At 42.2% G+C, this 22,877-nt stretch overlaps 1 protein-coding gene across 2 annotated transcripts in view; it reads right to left on the bottom strand.

The window, feature by feature from the left end:
* Window positions 1–16,090: 16,090 nt before the first annotated feature.
* BCAP29 (B cell receptor associated protein 29) overlaps window positions 16,091–22,877 on the bottom strand; it is a 41,696-nt gene continuing 34,909 nt past the window's right edge. For both annotated transcript variants that reach the window (XM_059074560.2, XM_067042841.1), the window contains exon 8: window positions 16,091–18,228. In XM_059074560.2, the coding sequence (XP_058930543.1) occupies window positions 18,193–18,228 (36 nt within the window). In that variant the 3' untranslated portion in view covers window positions 16,091–18,192. The remainder of the gene's footprint in view (window positions 18,229–22,877) is intronic.

Raw genomic sequence — 22,877 nt, 5'->3', positions numbered from 1 at the left:
CAATGGGATACCATGGGATCCTAACAAAGTGGATCAATGTATATGAACATCATGGAAAGAAACCCATAGTGTATTAGAGATGAAAAAAGGTAAGGTGCAAAAAAATGTGTAGAGTATGCTCATATTTGTATAAATGAAGGGGATATACATTTGCATATGATCTTAATCAGAGTCCTAGGTAGAGAGGTAACACATTGAGATAGAGTTAATGAAGGCACTGTTTACAAAAGTTCAGCAGGCTCAAGGAAAACCAATAAGGTTTGGTGAAGCCCCTTGGGGCTGGCTGAAGGGAGGTGTCAAAGGTCCTAAGAAAAGAGCAGTCATCAGTCCTAGCCTAAGGCGGTGGGGGGAGGGAGCCCGTACCAGGACCCAGAGTGTGGTTGGAGAGGGCTGCTAGACAGGAACTGGGCCTTCAGTACAGGAATGGGGCCTGCTAGTTCCAAGCCCAAGGAGGAAGGAACTGGGGGAACAAGTACCTCTACTTCTCCCCTCCCATCTGATGTCCCGCTGGTAAGTATTTTCCCACCCTCCCTTCCTCCATTGCCCAAGTTCTACTGGAAGAAGCCAGAGGGCTGAGAAGCCTGTTGGCATTACCTGTAAGGTTAGTATTCAGGGCACAGAGCAGAGTAGAGAAAGCTGCAGAGTGGGCAGGGAAGGGACAATGGAGACTCTCCACATAGAGGCATAGAGTATTTCTGGATAAATTCACAAGACACTAGGTTCTGATGGAAGAAAGGGATTTTTTTTTTTTCTGGTCTTATCGCTTGGCTTGCAGGATCTTAGTTCCCAGACCAGGGATCGAGTCTGGGCCCTGGCAGTGCTGAGTCCTAAACACTGGACCACCAGAGAATTCCCTCAAGGGATTTTTAAAACATATACTTTATTTTTAGAGCAGTTTTATTTTATTTTATTTATTTATTTTTTTGGTCACACCACAAGGCATGCAGAACTTCCCCACCAGGCATCAAACCTGTGCCCCCTGCAGTGGATGCGCAGAGTGTTAATCACTGGACCACCAGAGAAGTCCCACAGCAGTTTTAGATTTACAGAAAATTTGGGAAGATAATATGAAGAGCTCCCATATTAACATCTTAAATTTGTATGATATATTTGCCACAATTAAAAAGCCAATATAGGGACTTCTTGGTGGTCCAGTGGTTAAGACTCCATGCTTCCAATGCAGGGGGCACAGGTTTGCTCCTTGGTCAGGGAACTAAGATCCTACATGCCCTGCGGCGTGGACAAAAAGTAAAACTTAAAAAAAAAAAAAAAAAAAAGAAGAAGAAGTCAATATTGATACATTATTATTAACTAAAGTCAATAGTCTGTTCAGTTTTTACCTAATACCTTTTTCTATTCCAGGATGCTACATTACATTTAGTCATCATGTTTCCTTAAGCTCCTCTTGAAACAAAGCAGGACACTGTGGGCCATCCCAGGTAGAAAAAGCCCCTCTGTGTTCCCCATTTTTTCTTTGTAGAAAACGACTTTGGTCTCCTAGGCCTTCCCTGAGTTCCAAAGAGCAGACTCAAGCAGTTACTACTTAGGGAAGGGAGGGAATACAGAAAGAAAGAAAAAGTAGGCAAGAAACAATAGTTCAAGGATAAAACAGAGTCCTAGATCCTCCTCAAGGGATATGCACAACAATTTAATGCACATCTTTGACCTGTCATGCAGAAATGAAGACCACCCTCCAACTCCACCCCCCCACCCAGGTGAAGAATGGTGACTACGTGGGGACCCCAGACCGGTTTGAACCATAAAGTTGATGATTAAGATTCCTGAAGCACCTTCGTGTTACCTCACCACCAACCAATCAGAAGAAAGTCATGCACCCTGCATCTCTCTAGCCAAATGTTGATTTTAAAAAAACCCTTCCCGTGGGGAATTCAGGTCTTGTGAGCACAAACCACCCGTTCTTCTTGCTTGGTACCCTGCAAATAAATGCTATACTGTCCTTCACTACAACCTGGTGTCAGGAGATTGGCTTTGTTGCACAGCAAGTGAACCCAAGTTCCCTTTGGTAATACTCTTGGTTGTGACGGTTTCCCAGAGTTCCCTTGTTTTTGGTGACCTTGACAGTTTTGAGGAGTACTGGCCAAGTATTTTGTAGGATGCCCCTCTATTGGAATTTGTCTGTTTTTTTCTCATACTTTGACTGGTGATATGTTTTGGGGGGGAGGAAAACCACAGAGGCAAAGAGTCATTTTCATCACATATCAAGGATACATAGTATCAACATGACTTATTGTTGATATTAACTTTGAGCACCTAGCTGAGGTAGTGTTTTTTAGGTTTCTTCACTATAAAGTGACTCTCCCTCATCCCCATCCCCCTTTCTATACTGTATTCTTTGAAGAAATTCACTGCATGAAGCCCACACTTAAGGAGTAGGAAGTTAAACTCCACCTCCTTGAGGACGGAGTATCTACATAAATTGCTTGGAATTCTTCTGCAAGGGAGATTTGTCTTCTCCCTTCCCCATTTATTCATGTATTCAATCATTTCTTTAGGTCACTACGGAATCATGAGTATTTATTTTATACTTTGCATTATAACTCAATACTACTTTATTTTATTGATCATATTGTTCTAGCTTGGACATTGGGAGCTCTTTCAATTGGCTCCTGTGCCCCTTTGAAATGCCCCATCAATATAGTGTGGTTTTGTTTTTTGTTTTTGGAGCATTCCCTTACTTTCTGGCACTACAAGATGTTCCAGGCTTATCTTATATATTTTCTGTGTCAGTCCTGAAATCAGCCATTTCTCCAAGGAATGCTGGTTCCTTTTATTGGGAAATGGTGTTAGAAACCAAGATGCAGGCCAATAGGTGTGCTCTTTGCTACCGGAATGTCATTGCTTATAGGCCCTCTCAGCTGACAGAACAAAGAAATATATGTGTATATATTATGAAATAACATTATATATTATATATTATGAAATATACTATGTATATAAACTTATATATATTTTTTAATGAAACCATCTGTATCTCTATTAAGCTAATATAAGTTCATACTAATGAAGAGATTTACTTTTATTGTACAGTATTTTGTACAATTTGAGTTTATTTTCTTTTTCGCTAGGTCCATATTTTAAGTTTTTCAATCATTTAAAAAGGCATAATATGGTAATTCCCTAGTGGCCCAGTAGTTAGGACTCCGCTCTTCCATTGCAGGGGTCATGTGTTCGATCCCTGGTCGGGGAACTAAGATCCCACAAGCCATGTGGTGTGGCCAAATAATAATAATAATAATATGTTTGAAGTTCCCTAGTGATGAGATAAATTGTGTATATGTCTGTCTTAATAGTTGTGGATTACTAGATGCAAAAAAAAAAGTTCTATTGGAAGGGTCTGTATAATCAAAATTTTGTGAATCAAGCTTTTAAAAATATATTAGAACTAGGTGATTAAAATAACTTACGTGAGTTTTTCTTTTGTAAAGAATGATCCCCTTTTTATCCATATGTTGCATGAGGACCTCCACACAGTCAAAATGGAATTAATTATCTTCTTTCAACCTCATTCTTGAAACTGTTCCTCTTTCAGCATCTTCCATCTTGGTGAATGGCATCTCATCCATCCAGGTGCCCAAAGAAGAAACTTAGGAGCCATCCTGGATTCCTTCTTCTTTGTTACTTTAGATGTCATTCTACTGTCAAGTCTACCCTTTTTTTTTTTTTTTTTTTTTTTTTTTTCGGTACGCAGGCCTCTCACTGTTGTGGCCTCTCCTGTTGCAGAGCACAGCCTCCAGACATGCAGGCTCAGCAGCCATGGCTCTCGGGCCCAACCGCTCTGCGGCATGTGGGATCTTCCCGGACGGGGGCACGAACTCGTGTCCCCTGCATCGGCAGGCGGACTCTCAACCACTACACCACCAGGGAAGCCCAAGTCTACTTTTTGAATTACTCTCCAGCTCCTCTGCTTCTCTCTATCTCCACTGCTACTGCCTGGGCTTAGGCCAGGATTACCCCCAAGGCAATAGCCTCCTATCAGGTCTCCCTGCTTCTCTTCTTGCTCTTCTCAAAAGCCATTCTCCAAACCAGCCAAAAACAGTTTTAGAAATGCAAATCCAGTCAGGTCCATCCTTAGCTAAAATCTTCTAAAATGCCTCTCCATTGCTATTAGCCCTCTCCTTTTATACACCCAGAGCACTGAGCTCTCTCTTATCTCTGGGCTTAGAGGCCTGCTTCTTCCTCCCCTTGGAATTCCTTCCCCCTTTGGCCATTCTTAGCTTCTGCCTTGGTTTAGCTGTCCCTTTCATGGATCCTTCCCTAAGAGCCAAAAGCAAGGTTAGATGTTCTTCCTACATAGGTCCTTAGCAGTCTTACCACACTGAAGGGTACTTATCTGAATTCACTATTAGACTCTAAACTCCCTGAAGGTAAGGACTTTATCCAGAGTGTAGTGGAGTCAGACTGTCTGAGTTTCATCCCTGACTCTGTCGTTTTCTACCTTTGTGACGTTGGACAGTTATTTAGCTTCCCCTTGACTGAATCTCATAGTTTAAAAAATAAGGTTATGTGAGAATATTACCTAATTCATAATGTTAGTGTGAGAATTAAATGCAGTGCTTGGCACATAGTGAGCACGTGATAAACGTCAGGTCTTATAATTGAGTTTTGGAGCCTTGGGGAGCAGTTTCAGTTAGATCTTGGTATATTTTGAGCTTCATTTCAAAAAAAGGTACATGAGTGTATGTATATGTTATTTGATGTTGCCAGGAATAGCTAATTTTATCTGTCAAAAATTTCTTCCTAGCACACTCTTTTGAGTCACGGATTTTGGCTTTTAAGTAAGCTAAAGGTTGTTAATTGGGAGAATGGCCAGGAAAACTTACCCACGGCTTTTGAGTCACACGTTGAGCAAACTTGGCATCACAAGTGTCAAGCTGCCTTCTGTTTCGGATCACTTTTCTTTCTAATTCAGTTTCTCCCACCAAAAGGGATTATAATTGATTTTCACTGCAGAGTCCATGGAAGATGTCACAAGATGTAAAGGCAATTATTTTCGAGTAGATGAAACCCATATTTGCTGAACGGCGCTGTTGGCTTCATCCCAAATGCTAAGCAGTGACAACACTTCCCTAGATTGAGAGGACGTGCCACAGGTCTGGAGGAACTGCACACAACTTGGCGGAGAGAAAGCTTTCTTCTCCCCTACACCTCTGAAATTCTTTAAAAAAAAAAAAAAAAGTGGCAGCATCTTATTTATGAAAATCTCTCCAAGAGCATACAGGTCGGTGGTCTGGGCCACGAAGGCTTTGAATCCAAGTCCTGCCTCAAGATAGATTTCCCTCAGAGAACTGCACTTTTTTCCCTATACTCTGACTTTTCTTTTCTTTCCTCTTTTCATTTCCCAGCATTTATCCCTTCCCTCCCTTTATTCTAACCTTAAGAGAACAACCTCCCTCCTCTTGAGTTTCCATATTCTACTCTTCCGATCATGCTTCCTTTTTTTAATTTTTAAATTTATTCCACTCATGCTTATCATTTTCTAAGCCTCTCTGCTTTGAAATTCCTACAAAAAGAAAGGAATCTGGGGCTTCCCTGGTGGCGCAGTGGTTGGGAGTCTGCCTGCTGATGCAGGGGACGCGAGTTCGAGCCCCGGTCCGAGAAGATCCCACGTGCCGCAGAGCGGCTGGGCCCGTGAGCCATGGCCGCTGAGCCTGCGCGTCCGGAGCCTGTGCTCCGCAACGGGAGAGGCCACAACAGTGAGAGGCCCGCGTGGCGCAAAAAAAAAAAAAAAAAAAAAAAAAAAAAAAAAGAAAGGAATCTGGAAGTGAGTTTTCGTCAACACTAAAGCCAATATCTTGTAAAATAATGAACATTTACAAAAAGAGTAAAATGCAAGCCGAGAAAAGAACAATGCTGTTCAACCCTTCTCTCTATCTGAAATCGGCTCATCAACTTGCTCTAGGAAGTCTCCCAGCCTCTCCCTTGGATTGAACACTCCTAGGAGATCTTACTGTATTTTTATTTCTACCACGCATTTGACATCATCTGTAGCTGTGCCAGTTCCTTCTGTGTTTGTGTTAACTCCCAGTAGAAATAAGTTTCTTGAGGGCTGAACCTTATCTCTGTGACTCTGGGAAGTTTCCTAAGCTGTCTCACAAGCATGAGGAATCTTTCATCACATTGTTGTGATGGTTAAATACAAGAGAACTTTCTGGACCACTATAGTTCATTCCTTTCTCTTTCCTCTGTGGTTATATGGTCCCCTCCATGCTGCTCATGCTCGAGGGGACAACACAGCACTGATTCAGAGTATGGGGTCTGGGTTTGAGACCCTACTCTGCCATCCCCTGAGAAATTCAGTAGATATACTTAACCTCTCCAAGACTCATTTTCCTTGTCTGCAAATTGGGGAAAATAAAACTATTTACTTCATAGTATTCCTGCAATAATTAAATGAAGAGTGGGTAAAGCAGTGAGAACTCAGCATCCGGTGAGTGCTCACCCAGCGTTGGCTGTTACTATTATCATAATGCTCAGTGTAGATTTGGTGCCTAAAAACAAATACTTAAAATAAACTGGGAAAAATTCATAGCACTGTCCTTTTAATAAGCAGATCAGCAGAGGTAACACTGGTCACGGTTTTCTACCCAATGGCTGTCTTCTTTTCTATTTAGTTTGCCAATTTATTTTACACCTGGACCTTGTAAACCATTTGCTGGATCAGTTCAAACTGCCTTCATGTAATAAAAATCAAAAATTGTTTGGAAGACAAAAGCCAGAAGGAATTAGTAAGTGGAATTATAATCAAATAGGAAAGGTGTTTAACAGAGGGTGAATGAGAGATTCCCACCGGTATACATCTTCTTTAAAATCTTAATTAGAGTTCTGGAAAAGGCAAAGTCATATGCTAATGTAATGTTAACCTAATTACACTCGGAACAAATGGAGATGCTAATACGGGCTGAGGACCAGTATAAAGAAATCTAAATAAGGCTTTCTTTCTTCCAAAGAGCTCATAATGTATTATTCTTTCTTTAAATTAATTTTTACTGGAGTACCTTTGATTTACAGTGTTGTACAGTTTCTGCTGTGCAGCAAAGTGAAACAGTTATATACATATATCCACTCTTTTTTAGATTCTATTCCCATATAGGTCATTACAGAGTACTGAGTAGAGCTCCTTGTGCTATACAGTACATCCTTATTAGTTATGCATTTTATATATAGTAGTGGGAGTATGTCAATCCCAAAGGGCTCATAATGTATTATAAGCCTCTCACTCATCTGAACAGTACTTCCAGAAAAGTGAAATAGACTCTTAACTTAGCAATATTGTTTTCTTTAAAATTTTTAAAAATTTTAATTGTATCAATGTTATGGTTTCAGGAACCGACTACTTCTACAAGGGTGAATAAGAACAGCAGTCCCTTCCCCCAGCTTCCCCTTCCCAGAGACAACCACTTGTAAATCCTTTAGCTGATTCTTTGATAGGTATTTCCATATCTCTAAATAATATTCATGCATTTTGGGATTTTTGGGTTTTGTTTTCAGTTTTCTCACTCTGTGAGGTGAGAGTTTATTTAACTCTCTTTCTTGTGTCCCCACCGCTGCCAAACCATACACACTCCCCCCTTCTCCATCTCCCAATCCAGGGGCTGAATTTTGGTTAGATGAAGAGTGAGGATTCCCATTATTATAATTGTTTTCTATTCAGAATGGAGCTTTATGGTAAGCAGCTATGACTTTTTTCTTTCCTGGACTTTTTTTCTTTTTCATGTTCTTTTGAGTTTTGATTGTCTTGGGTTTTTTTTTTGGTTTCTTTCTCCTGTGTTGCTTAGTTTCCCATGACCACTGAAACTTATCTCCACGTAACCGCGCACCTTCCTCCGGCATAATCGAAATCTCTTTTCCATATGTTCCTTGTGGCCAGTTCATTCACGTGAAGCATGTGATTAGCTACGTCTTCTTGTAAAAGCCTCTCCCAGAGTGGTCTGAGCGGCTTTGTGGCTAAGAATCTCCCTTTACCATCCTCCCGTTGGGCCCCCTCTGTCTCTGCCCACGTGGATCTCCATTTTCCTGGCTCCTGGCTTCCTTCTTCTCGGTTTACTCATCCTTTAGGTGGAACACATCCTCTGCCCGCAGCTCCCTGAGGAGGGGTGTGTGGCAGGTAAAAGTTTTGAGAACTTGCGAGCCTGAAAATGTCTTTATTCTTCCCTCATACTTGATTTATAACTTGATTGAGTACACAGTTCCGGGTTGGAAATAGTTTCCTCTCAGACTTTTGAAAGCCTTGCTCCATCATCTTCTACCTTTCAGATTTCCTTTTGAGAAATCTGAACTCATTCAGATTCCCTTCGCCTTTGTGTTGTGCTTTCTCACTGGAAACCTGGAGAATCTTCTCTTTGAACCCAGGTAATTTATGTGGGTTTATTTTCAGACACTGTGCTGGGGGTTTGATGGGCCCTCCTTCTAGTTTTTTCGAAGGGCTCATTTTTGTTTTCTGAAAAAAAATTTTTTTTATAGCTTCCAGTTCCGATTTCATGGGTGTATTGAAATAAGAATCCACGGTATCCTTGAAGACATTGAGTTGTTGTTATTTTTCACTGTACTTTTCCTCCACCAGTACACTGTGTTTTCACTACATATTTTTTTTTCAGTTAGTTTTTTGGTCTCTATTTTTTCATATTAGAACTTTTTCTCAGGTCTCCTCAGGCTTGACTGCCTGCTCGTATTTAAAAGGAGGGGACCTTAAGAGCTGCCTGGAAGCTCTGGGTGAGAGGGTGAGGTGTCCTGTAGGGAGGGCTGGCCGGGAACTCATGATGTCAACACACCCATGGCTGTGTCAGGTCTTTTTTCCTGGGTCTGAGAGATCCCCGCCTAGAAAAAGACTTGTTTGGTTTTCTGCCTGGAAATGAGGGACTGGCTGCCGTCATGGTGGGTTGAGGAAGAAGTTCTGCAATTAGTATGATACGTCATTTACTTAACTCACCTGTTTTCTGTTTCAGAAAAAGACCTGCTTTACCAGCTCTTCAGAGAGATGAACTGTCTCTGCTAGGGTGAGGGAGGGAGGGCGGTCGCCGAGCACTGCAGGAAGACAGGGACGTCTAGGGATCTGCTTTTCAAACAGCATTTCAACCAAGCCGCCTCATTTCAGCACTCCTTTGCCGGAAGTAGCTGGTGCCACCACTTCCGGAGCCTCAATTATTTGGTCCTTTAAATGGACTTTGTTCTTGACTTGCCCTTCCTGGAGGAAGTAGAATTCATCCTTCCTCAGTTCCACCAGGTCAGTACCACTTGTTCATCTGCTTTGCAGCTTCTAGAACTTTGGTGCTGTTTTTCTCATACTCACTTTATCCTTATAGGTTTATGCCTTTAAAAACTCCCTTTGTTTTAGTGCAGTTTAGGAGAGAGTAAAAAGGTGTGTTCAATCAGCTATCTTTTTGCAATTCTGTTTTCTTTGGGTGAAAATCCTACATCTGATATCTTTTTTTTTTTTTTTTTTTTTTTTTTTGCGGTATGCGGGCCTCTCACTGTTGTGGCCTCTCCCGTTGCGGAGCACAGGCTCCGGACGCGCAGGCCTAGCGGCCATGGCTCACGGGCTTAGTTGCTCCGCGGCATGTGGGATCTTCCCGGACCAGGGCACGAACCCGTGTCTCCTGCATCGGCAGGCGGATTCTCAACCACTGCGCCACCAGGGAAGCCCGATCTGATATCTTTAAGTGTTGGCAGAGTTTTGCAGCTGCCTTCATTTGGAAAAACCACAGGCAGCAGGCTTTGGGCATGCTCAGCTTGGAATACCTGCTCCCTTTCAGTTCTGAAATGTACAGTCGTGCTTTGGATTCCCTCACAGACGGACTAATTAAAAATAAAAATTCTCCAGGGACTATATTCAGTATTTTGTAATGACCTCTAAGGGAAAAGAATCTGGAAAAAAATAGATAGGTATGTATAATTGAATCACTTTGCTGTACACCACCTCAAAGTAACACAACATTGTAAATCTCCTATACTTCAATTTAAATAAAATAAAATTACCGCCCCCCGCCAAAATTCTCCAAAAGGAGAACCAATAAAATGTTATAGGAATCCGATTGCAAAAAGCATTTTCAAAAGTACTTGGCATTCGGGCTTCCCTGGTGGCGCAGTGGTTGAGAGTCCGCCTGCCGATGCAGGGGACGCGGGTTCGTGCCCGGGTCCGGGAGGATCCCACATGCCGCGCAGCGGCTGGGCCCGTGAGCCATGGCCGCTGAGCCTGCGCGTCCGGAGCCTGTGCTCCGCAACGGGAGAGGCCACGACAGTGAGAGGCCCGCGTACCGCAAAAAAAAAAAAAAAAAAGTACTTGGCATTCAAGTAGCTTCTTAACTGTGGTAGACGGAACAATGGCCTCCCCAAAGGTGACCATATTCGAATCCCCAGAAACTGTTATGTGTTTTGTTTCTTTTTAAAAAATATTTATTTATTTATTTTGGCTGTACCGGGTGCTAGCTGTGAACTCTTGTTACCACTGGACCACTAGGGAAGTTCCTTTTAAGTGTGTTAAATTACATGGCAAAGAGGAATTAAGGTAGCAGGTGGAATTAAATATCAAAGCAATGGTAGCAAATCAATCGTCTTTAAGATAAAGAGATTATCCTGGCTTCTCTGGGTGGACACAATGTAATCACAAGGGTCCTTAATGTGAAAGAGGGAAGCAGAAGACCAATGTCAGAGCGTGATGAGAAAGACTCCAGTGGCCATTGCTGGCTCTGAGGATACAATGCAGCCAGAGGAATGCAGAGCTGGAAAAGGTGGGGGAAACAGACCCTCCTCTAGGGCCTCGGGAAGAAACAAGCCCTGCCAACACTCGGATTTTAGCCCCATCACACTCATTTCAGACTTCTAAGCTCCAGAATTGTATGAGAACACACTTGTGTTGTGAGCCACATTTGTGGTAATGTGTTACAGCAGCAATAGGAAACTAATATACTTACTATGAAATAAAAACGTGATTGTGATGCATGTTCCGTTAGATTTTGAAAAAGTTTTTAGCATGTTGATTACATTAAATTTGCCCTTCCATTTCTTCCCTAGAGGCGGATTTATATGGAGAGTTAAGGAGTTCCTTAGAAGAAAGGGATCTGGGTCTCCAAGTCTCTAGCAATTTGTTGTCATTTCTGTTCTTATTCTGAAGAAATTCTCATGTTCAAACCTAATTTTGGTTTGGTAATTTTATAGTTTTTCTTACAGAGAGATCTCTACAGTTTTACCTAGGAACCCCCCCGCCACTCCCCTGCAAACTGTAGATCTGCCCCTGCCCTTGCCTCTTATTTTTCAAAGAGTTAGAAACATCACACACCTACATAGCCACACATACACAAGTGTGTATATATTTTTAATCATAGGGAAAGGAAAAATAAGAGTTGAGATAAAGGTTCAAGTGGCTAATAAAACACCCCAGACACAGGCCCTTCCACAACATCAAATCTGCCAATGGGATTTGGAAAGAAATATGTTACTGGCCTGGAAAAGGGACTAATTAATATCTTAAGAAAGTTGGTCAAAATGGTAGTTGATTCTGTCATAATCTTAAAACAACAGGACATACCCTAAGAGGAATGGGAAGAATCATCTGAAGAGAATCTGATGCGTTAGAATTGAATTCAATCAAAATAAACAAACATTTATTGCATTCCTATGCAAATTAGATGCTGGGCTTTGCCTGGGGCTGGAGGAGAGGTGTCAGGGGAATGACAGTCTAGAGTTGTCAGAAAAAGTCATCCAAAACCGCCTCATTGTACATTTTCATTATGTAGAACTAGGGGGTCCATTTTTAGAACATATGTATAAATTCTCCTTTCAGATTATCTTTTTTTCCTCTTCCTTTCTCTTTCTTGAAGGCAATTTACCATTGGGTACCAGTTTTTGTATAACGTTCAGAGTCGCTTTCTGCCCGACAAAGTGTTTTACCTCATTTAATCCTCTCAGCAAGTCCCTGAGGTAGTCTTACTGTCACTTTAAAAATGAAGAAACTAGGACTCAAAGTGGGATTTGATTGCAGGTGGTCTGTGCATATAACCACGATGCTCTACTGCTTGTAGAGCATTTTCTGCCAATAAAGGTTCTCATTAAATGTCCAACAGGGGCTAAATCACATATTGTGTGTCACAGGACAGTGGCTCGCATCCCCTTTTTCTGTCCTCACACACTGGACGGTTATGGCACAGTCCTGCTGCCTGGGTGGGTAATTCTCAATGGTGTAGTTAGCGGTGAATAGGGCATATGGGTACGACTGTATGTAGCTTGAAAAAACCCTGACCCCTCCGGGTGATGGGTGATGTTTACATGACCTGTTGGAGGTCCTGTTCTAGAAAAATCTTTATTGATGTTGGGGAATAAAAGCAGGTCACAGAATAGCATGTATGGCATGATCTCACTTTTGTAAATATTCCTATGTGTATAAGTATTTGTATGTGTGTAAGAGCATTAACCAAACTAACTGTATTCTTTTTCTGTGATTTTTATGTTTTCTACATTAGTTGTGTGCCAATTTTGTTTCAAGAGGAAAAAACCAAACAAACTTAAAAAAAACTTTTCAGAAGTAAACCCCCTTGGAGGGTTATTTCAGGAAGCCCTTGGCTGAGATGTGGCGGGAAGTCATTTGGGCTCCAGGAAATTGGCAGCCCTTGCAAGAATGAAAATGAAATTCTTTACCACGGTGTTGCTTCAGGGAGAACAAAGATCTCTGAAGGAGCGATAATACAGTCTGGAGAAACTTGGCTGACCAGGAAGGCATCTGGCTTAGGGGGAAAAGCCAAAACTTCAAATACGTCCTTTGCCCAAATTTAGGAACAGGGGTGATCACCAAGAACAAAACCCTGTGGGAACTTAAGTCTTTCCTAATTATGTCACAATTAGACCACGAGCTCTTATGTTCTGTGTGTGTATACAAGATGTAACCGAATGCGCCTGTGTTTGTGTGCTTTGTTCACCTTGTGGCGAAAGGCACAGTAAAGACAAAGGAGAGACCAGCGATCTAGTTTCCTGGTAAATTCTTCCCGTGTGAAATGCACATTGTGGGGGGCACACTGCACGCTGTCGATGGACTAATAATGGTTAAGTTAAATATAATAAGCTGGACTGCAGAGAAAGTAGAGGATGTAATTTAAAATCATGATCCTAATGAAAACGGCAGGGAAGTTGAAACCCTCTGAGTAGGAAAGAGAAAGGAAAAAAGGTTGATGGTTTTGTGCTAGAAGGCCAAATGTGTTTTTGGTCCTTTATCCATGTCTAGACTGTTAAGAGAGACAATGCATTAAACATATCTGTTGTCATTTATTTACTGAACTATTTGGTGAGAAGCGGTTCAGGAGAGGTGGGTGCTCTATGGTGGCAGGGACACAGCATCCTTCTGTCTTGTTGCTTTAGCTTGCACGGCCTCAATCTCAGGATCTCAGATGGCAGTGCCTGTGTTTCAGGCAGCAGGATGGAAGAAGGAAAAAAAAGAAACTGCCACCACGTGACATTCCTTCCTGTTTCTACCTACAAGGAGACTGGAAAATACTGTCCTTATGCTTGGCAGCTGTGTGTAAAAACGTCAGGGTATCTCTCACCACAGGTGCATGAAAGATTGGTATTGGGGCACACTGAGTACCCTCCACCATAAGCATCACTGCAGGGCATCTCAACCTCGGCAATATTGACATTTGGGGTCAGAGAACTCCTTCTCGTGGCGGGCCACCCTGTGCATTGAGTTTAGCAGCATCCCTGGCCTCTACCCACCCGCAGCAGTCCCTTAGTTATGACAACCCAAAACACCTCTAGACATGGCTAAGTGTCCCTTGGGAACATCTTCCCCACTGCCTTTGAGAAATACCGTTCTACTGTGTGTAGGAACTGTGTTAGTCTCCAGGCAGCAGACAAAACCAAACCATAAATGAGATCATTTCAATGATAAGTATGAAAATAAAATATGATAAAAATAAAATAGGGTAAACAAAATAGGGTTGGGAGGAGGTACTGTGTATGTAAAAAGCTGAGAGGGGAAAGAACTTGGCTTGTTCTAAGAGGACTCTGAATGCCGCTGTGGTCGGCAGGGCAAGTAGACAGAGGTGATGCTGGAGAGGAGGTAGGGGCCTGATGAGGTCTCGGGAGTCTCATCTGAGGTGCAGTGGGAATAACTGCTAGACTTTAGGCAGGGAATGCTGTGGTTTCTGAGAGTGTGGACCTAGGGAGGAGACGGGCAGGGAGTGGTGACAGTAGTCCAGGTGGGAAGGGATGATGGCTTGGTTTGGCAGTGGCAGTGGGGCTGGAGAGAAATAAAATTGAAGGAGGAAGAGAACTAAGAGGGGAGACGGTTAAGAATATCTTTGGGGAAGCCCAGCTGGTGTCAGAGTGTCTGTTTTCTACCCGCTGTGAAATTCACTCCAGCCCATTACAGATTTGTCCTGTGTGTTCCTGCCTTAGTTTCCTGTGGCTGCCGTAACAAATTACCACGTACTCGGTGGCTTGGAACAAGTTTACTGTCTCACAGTTCTGAAGGCCAGAAGTCCAAAATCAGTCCGGCTGGGGTGTGCAGGGTCCGGCTCCTGTGAGAGGCTCCAAGGAGAGCCCGTCCCTTGCTGCTTCCAGCTCTGGTGGGTGCACTGCTCTGCTTTCTGCATCTGTGGTCACAGCACCTTCCCCTCTGCCGGGTGGTATTATCCTCCCATTGCCTCTTTCTTTTAAGGAGACCTGTGATGGCATTTAGGGCTCACTCAGATCATCCAGGATAATCTCCCCATCACAAGAGCCTTAACTTAGGTAATATTCACTTTTTTGCCAGAGGAGAATATTCAGATTCCAGGCATCAGGACATGGACATCTTCTGGGTGGCTGTTTTCAGTTTTGCAGCGTTGGGAATCACTTTTGGCTATACAAGGAAAGACAAAGTCATATGTTTGGAGATCAAGGTGGAAAGCAATAATGTGAAATAAATGCCACTTGGTAAATTTAGAGAAAGAAATGCTAAAAAAAGAAAATGGTATCTTCATTAGTGGTGTTTCAAGAATTCTAGGAAAGGAAGGCTGAAGAACAAAAAAAATTTCAAAAGGGCTTCATGGGCTTCAAATAACTCACTCTAGATATTAGTCAAGGCATAAAAGGACAGCTGTATTTATGCATTGCATGGTGGGCCCTCAAACGTAAGGTGTGTCACTTGTCAGTTGGGCCGGGCATGGCCGTTCCGTTGTGGTGGGATGTAGATGGGAGGGATGGTGAGAAGGCAACGGACAACGGGATGGGAAGGCAGAACCAGACCAAGCCCCAGAGGTGGAGCAGGAGGACAGGAGCAGGTGCATCCATGAGGCTGTGGCTCTGAGGTCCAAGGAGGCTGTGAGGCCTCAGCAGGCAAGCAGAACAGCACCAGGATCACAGCATGAGTTTTTAGAGATCCAGGCAGGTTGGTGGCATCAGGACAGCACCATAGAAAGCAGTTAAATTCCAGGCTCTAGACTGGGGTTCCAGGTGATCTACTTACCAGTACTGGGGCTCAAGACAGAGGCCGGCAAGCAATGAGGATGACTAACGCCAAATTCTAGATGCTCAGTTAGAACTTCTTAAGTGCAACTTCCTGGAGTCTGGAACTTCAAGGTACATTTGCAAGTAGGGACACAGTCTGACAAAACTCTTAAGCAACTTATAGCAAAGAGCAAGAATAACACTTCTGTGTTGGAACCTATAATACAGCCTAAGATATAAAGAAGTCATCACTGGGACTTTGCTGCTGGCGCAGTGGTTGAGAATCCACCTGCCAATGCAGGGGACATGGGTTCGAACCCTGGTCTGGGAAGATCCCACATGCCGTGGAGAAAGTAAGCCCGTGCGCCACAACTACTGAGCCTGTGCTCTAGAGCCCGCAAGCCACAACTACTGAGCCCGCCTGCCACAACTACTGAGCCCGCCTGCCACAGCTACTGAAGCCCGCACACCTAGAGGCCGTCAACAGGAGAATCCACCGCAATGAGAAGCCTGCGCACTGCAACGAAGAAAAGCCCCTGCTCGCCGCAACTAGAGAAAGCCCACGCACGGCAGCAACAGACCCAATGCAGCAAAAAATAATTAAAAAAAAAAGAAGTCATTACTGACAGGAGGAACAAAACTTAATATGCAGTCTAACTAAATCCATGGAATACGTGTTTATTTATAATAATAGGATTTGCTAAACACCCTCACCGGCGAGGAGAGTCATAAGAACTAAGAAGCAGAGCTCGAGAGGCCTTCAGTGTAGTGTCAAATACACGACATGGGAGCCAGACTCCATAGGCCAAACCTTGGCTAGTACATGGCAATATTTTGTTTAGCAAATTATAGCTAATTTGTGTATAAAAACTAGAGTAATAGCTGGGGAACCAGGACACCTAAATTCTAGACTCAAATCCTAGCCCTGGATCTAACTATCCATGTGAACTTGGGAAAACTGCATACACTTTTCAGGCCTCAGTTTGCAGACCTGGACAACTGAGAGGGCTGAGGACTAAGAATACTTAAATGTATAGTTTCAAGTGTTTTCTGGGAATCTTTCAAATCCTTATGCTCTTCGAAGAGCACCTGGACTTTCCCCTTGCTGAACAGTCTGCACAACTTTGCGAATCACTGTGTTATCTTAGTTTACATAGTAACCCTGACCTAAATGTTATGATTCCCATTTCGGAGGTGAGGAAATGTAAATCTAGCAAGTTTGAATAATTTGTACAAAATCCCATGGCTACATTAGTGCTGAAGCTAGGATTATTTGGTTCTGCCAATTCTAAAGCTGTGTATTTTCTACTTTCTGTATGTTACTCTGTCATTAGACTTGATTTCTGTTCACCAGGCCAGGATCACAAACAGTATCTATATCCTTAACCAGGTAGATCGCACTTTGATATTTCTACGTTGCTGCTTGTTCAGTTCTCTCCTCTGTCAGCGCTCCCTTGCCTTGTTATTTACAGTGCTGTCAGCCCATATGGTCTAACTCCCATTTCTTACTCTGCTAAATGTCTCCTACATGTCTGTTTTCTAGCAGTAACTCCTTTTATCTGAAATAAAATTCTTACGTACTTGCTCACTTCATCCACTTTACAGTGAAAAAAATTAAATATGCATAAAGTTGGTGCTAAATAACAAAGGATAAAACAAATACCAGAAAAGTAAAAACTCCAGTAGTTATTTTCCATTTTCTTTTATATTTAGGTCTTTATGAGACAAGGAAGATGGTTTTTCAAGTCTAAACACTGGAACAACCTAAATCACATTAATATACAATCATCCTCTCCTCAAGAAAACTAAATGAATATTTGAATGGAAAAACAGTATTTAATATTTAGCTTTCACTATACAGAAACATCTTGGCAAAACACCACTGTTTGTATATTTGAGGTAATATTTGTATAATTAGCAACTCTCGCAGCAATGGGAAATACTGCTTTTTGGATACATTATACATTTCCAAGTCAAGAATTCCACGTTGTTGTCAAATAATTTCAGTTCAGTGCTATGGCAGTTATGCAAATAGATGTAAACTCCATTCCCAGATGAACTTTAAAAAAGCAGAATCTTTACTAATTATGTGTTAGTAACACAAATGTCAACAAAAATAATCCCCAACAGGTGCAGAAGCACAGTAACGAAAATATAATTATCAATATAGTTGTCTTATGACAGTCAACTGCAGTACCATCAGGCTTAAAAAAATAAAACTTAAGGTCATTGTTTTTATTTTTTCCTCTGACTCTTCCCTATAAACATAGTAGCTACTTCTAATCATTTATCCTTAATATCTCTATGAACAAACTTGCTGATACTGAATACAATTTTCAAATACACCATCATCTGATTAAGTAGAGTAGTATTATTACTGGAAATTCATCAAAGCTTTTAAGGCTTATTTAATGGTTTCATGCAACTTAAAAATCTAAGTTTGGAAGTAAGTGGCTAATGAATTTCTCCTTTTATTGGTAAACAGCCACCATACACCAGTGTTACTAACAGTATCTAGATAAGGTGTTTAACATGCTTATATTTCACTTGAGAGCTGGAATACAGACTTTACAATATATCTGAAACATCATCAAATACTGTGATAATACCATTATGATAGCCTATGTGTGTGGCACTAAAAAATATTGGCTGGTCATAGACAGTATGTTTTTCTGAACTGAACTTTAAGTTTTCTAGAGGCTAACATGATAACAAATTTATCCTCTTGACATGGTGTATCACAGTCTTCTTTCATAAAGTTCACAGGCTTTTCTTATTGCCTTTCCCTGCACGATCCTGCAAGGAAAAAAATGTGACAGGTAGGTATAGCAAGAGTGAGAAACACATACATAAATATGACAAGGACTTTTAAAAAAATCCTCTTTTCTGTGTATAGTTATTAATTACGAGAATATCAAATTAAAACATAGATTGAGAAAGTCTCAAATTTTAAAGAACTACAAAATGAGTAGTTTTACTTGAAAAAGTCCTTAGAGGGATAAAAAATAACACTCTTGATAAGTTCATCTTTTCCCCTGCTTTAATCTATTTTGCTTTCATTTCATAGGTTATACAAGGAAAACAAAATTTCTAAAATTTCCCTCTTGCAAACTTAATGAAGATTTTTGGCAAAGAAAGAATGAAGAGAACCAAAAAACCCATATGTGGTGGCCTTGTTTTTTTTGTTCTTCAGATATTTGCCAATAGAACTGGCTTCTCAAATTATACTCTTTGCTGATCTCAAGATGACTGTAATACATGATTTAAAACTGGAGGAAAATGGGATAGAAGTTAACCATAGAGATCATTTGCATGAAGAAGGTAGACATCTACACTGAGAAAAAATATCACAAACAATGGAGTTCTGGGGTTATTGTTGCACCCGGGAAGCTATCAAGCTCTCATTGGGGCTGAGCATTTCTGCTTTCAGAGCAACTTCAGTAACATCAACTTTAAGCAATCGAGTCAGAAGACAGCATTAGAGGAGCTATATGAGTAACAAGGTACCACTTTTATGTGTTTAACATGTATCTTACCACTTTAGATAAAAAGCGCAGCTTTAATGGATCTGCTATTCTGCATAAGTCCCTTAAGTGAAGGGTGATTTTCCAAAATGAAATTTAAAAAATGGCTAGTGCTGGGCTTCCCTGGTGACGCAGTGGTTGAGAATCCGCCTGCCAATGCAGGGGACGCGGGTTCGTGCCCCGGTCTGGGAAGATCCCACATGCCGTGGAGCGGCTGGGCCCGTGAGTCATGGCCGCTGAGCCTGCGCGTCCGGAGCCTGTGCTCCGCAATGGGAGAGGCCACAACGGTGAGAGGCCCGTGTAACGCAAAAAAAAAAAAAAAAAAAAAAAAGGGCTAGTGCTGATGGCTTTGTGCTGCCAATGATCCTGAGTACATTCTGGGTTTTCTTTTTTTTTTTTTTTGTGGTACGCGGGCCTCTCACTGTTGTGGCCTCTCCCGTTGCGGAGCACAGGCTCCGGACGCGCAGGCCTAGCGGCCACGGCTCACAGGCCCAGCTGCTTCGCCGCATGTGGGATCCTCCCGGACCGGGGCACGAACCCGTGTCTCCTGCATCGGCAGGCGGATTCTCAACCACTGCGCCACCAGGGAAGCCCTGGGTTTTCTTTTCTAGAAGAGAGCCAGGGCAAACAAGGAAAGGCAAAGACAACATATTTCTAAGGGACTATTTTCTAATATTTATTTAGTGCCTATAACAGGAAAGGGATCAGATGGAGAAATCCAAACAAATTTAAAAGATGTAAAGTGGGATTTGTTTACAGTAAAGAAACAAGTTTTCCTCCCTTCCACCTGTTTCCTTAATGTTTTAACAGTCCTTTATTTTATGATTATTTTATTTAAAGTAAATTAAGTATATAAAATTGAAAAGTTAAGATTCCCAATGAACTTTATGATATAATTCAATTATTGAGGTTGGTCTGACAATTGAAATAAAATTCATGAAGGACAATTTGGTATAGCTTTTTACTGTAGATGGTCTACAGCAATCTTTTGCTTCTCAGCTGGGTTCAGAAGGTGAATATCAAAGTGTAAGAGTCACTTTTAAGAAAATGGTTCTCATTTAATGACACTTATATTTCAGAATCTTATTCAGGTTCTCCTACTGGACAATGGAGGGTTAAGTAGGTGGATGGGGAAAAAAAAGTGTCCAATAGAGAAATAACTCATAGCACCGCACAGTTGTAGAGAGTTTTTCTTGTTTAAATATATTTAAAGTGCTTTCTTGCCCAGGATCTGATTTAATGCTCATGAAATATTATAATCCTCATCTAAATACTGAAGAAGCCAAGATGCATGAATGTCAAATGATTCACCCAAGGTTTACAGAACTAGTCAAGCATGGAGCTGAGAGCTTTTTTCATCAGATATTTATCACAGGGAATTGGTTTTATAGGTGGTGAGAGAGTAGACACACCACACAGGGTGGTAAGACACCTCAGGTATTAGCAACGGCAGAAAACCATTCTTTGGGCTGGAGGGCAATGGAGGAGACAGTGTTAACGGATCCCAGGAATGAGGTCCCACCAAGTGGAAGACGCCCAGTAGGAACTGGGACCATGGAAAGAGATGAGGCTGCTGTGGCAGATGCCACCCGAAGCAGAGAGAACAGGAGACTTTCTTGGCTTTCCCCCTCCTCCTCCCTTCAGTCTTCTACCAGTGTCTCCCTTTGGCTGAATCTGCCCAGAATCCAGACAGCGGACCCCAGAACCCACAGTCCAATGACCAGCACAGGTCAAGGAGCATAGTGGTTAATGATGGAAGTTCTGAAGAAAGATTTCCTGACTTTAAATCCAACTTTGAATGCTATCACTTTTCAGTTCAGTGACTTTGGGTACATTATTTAACATCTCTAGGTCTCGTTTCCCTCATTCACAAAATAGGATATTAAAATATGTATTTTATCAATAATTTGATGGGCTATGAAGGAGAGAACGCAGATAACATAAATGAAGCCATCAGCTAAGTGCTTGGTCCAAGAGCACACCCTCAGTAAATGTCATCCATTAAGTATTTCAAAAACCTGGATACAAGGCTTAAATGCACCAAGGCCCAACTCTCAGCCTGGCACCTAGCATATCTGGGATGAGGACATTTTTTCAAAGACACAGGTATAAAAACTACTTTCTTGGGAAGGGATTACTCATAACAAGTTTTGAACATCTTTTATCAGGAATGCATAAGCTGCAAACTGAAGCTTTTTTGGGGGAAAGAAAATGGGTTGAGGGTATCTTACTATCACATACACTCTTGAGGGATTAACAGAATCATTGGCTGTTAGCACAATGGGACATTCTCTGCTTCTTTCTCCATCCAGGGATCTAAACGTTTCTGATACCCTGGGCAGAGACCACCAGTGTAGAGGCTCATCCTTGTTGACTACACCCTGATCTCACAAATGGGAGGGAAACATAGTTCTATTTCTAGGCGAGAGGCTTCTAAAATGTTTCTTCAGTTTCCATGGTGGATCTTTAAGTATGCAACGGAATAATTCTCATCATGCCATGGTGAAGTCAGCAATTTCAGGACCTCTGTTGTAGAAATGGGGAAAGGGTGGTCCTGCTGAAAATCTAACTACCTACTCCAGAGCATGAGACCTGAGCTCTTGGTGTCCTGGGTCTGGAGCACACAGGGTATCTATCCTTCTCTTCTCTGGTCGCCCTACTGTCAAAGTAGGGCAGTTAAATCAGACATGCAACTCAGCTGGGAATACCAGATTACAAATGTGCATCAGATTATCTCTTGACTGGCTCTAATCAAGGCCAAAGTGGCTGGATGAGAATAAGTCATTCCTTCGGTAAAATTTCTACAGAGGAATTAATACTGGTAATAGTGATAATTATGATAACAGCTATCATTCCTTGGGTGTTTACTATCAGCCAGGCACAATGCTAAGCACCCTACACATTCTATTTAATCCTCCCAACAAGCCAGTGAGCCAGATGTTATTACTGTTCTGATTTTACAGATGAAGGAAAGTGAGCCCCAGAGGGGTGACATGACCTACTTGGGATCACAAAGCTAGTAAGAAAGTTATCGTTATTCCAGGCCTGTCTGACTCCAAGCCTATGAATATCATGCATGTTTGTCTTGTGCCAGGCACAGTGCTGGACCCTGAAGATACAATGACCACTGACATGCAGGGAAATGAGTCCTGGTACGAAGGCTTCTAATACAGTGAAATAACTGTAGAGCTGTAATTGCTAAAAAAGCCCTCACTGAAGGCCACAAATGCTGCCAATTTCTACGGATAAGCCCAATCTTAAAGCAGAAGAGCAGAGACCCTCCATCTTGGGAGGAATTGGGAGGGCCAGGGTTGCCTCTGGAGTGGTCTCTTCCCCGAATTCTCCCCACACGTGGTCACAGTGGGCTGGGAAATCAAATCAGGTTAGGGGCTGGCAGCTCAAGAAGGAAGCGAAGACAAACCCAACATGGGTGCAGGTAGGGAACCGACTCTTGCTGGACTGAAGGGGAACAGAAAGAAAACCATGGCCCCTGACTTTGTGACTTCAACGACAAAAAGGTTTTCTCCATTTTCATCTTTCAACTCAACTCTGGAGGTAAAACATATATTTGCATGCTTCAGGCTTTGTCCTAAGATATTTCAAACAGTGGGATAGAAGGAGTACTGTAGTGTGGGTCTTCAATTTTTGGCTTTCTTTTGGCATGCATATGGCAAACATTCTAAATGGCAAAACTAAATTTTTCCAGAACCAGTCTGGTTTCCAATGCTGCTGTTTTTATGGCTCAATTCTTTTTTTTTTTTTTTTTTTTTTTTTTTTTGCGTTATGCGGGCCTCTCACTGTTGTGGCCTCTCCCGTTGCGGAGCACAGGCTCCGGACGCGCAGGCCTAGCGGCCATGGCTCACGGGCTTAGTTGCTCCGCGGCATGTGGGATCTTCCCGGACCAGGGCACGAACCCGTGTT

Source organism: Kogia breviceps, chromosome 9 (genome assembly GCF_026419965.1).
Source record: "Kogia breviceps isolate mKogBre1 chromosome 9, mKogBre1 haplotype 1, whole genome shotgun sequence".
NCBI classification, from domain to species: domain Eukaryota; kingdom Metazoa; phylum Chordata; class Mammalia; order Artiodactyla; family Physeteridae; genus Kogia; species Kogia breviceps.
Note: the sequence above shows the minus strand (reverse complement) of the source record. Positions and strands in the feature narration are given on the sequence as shown.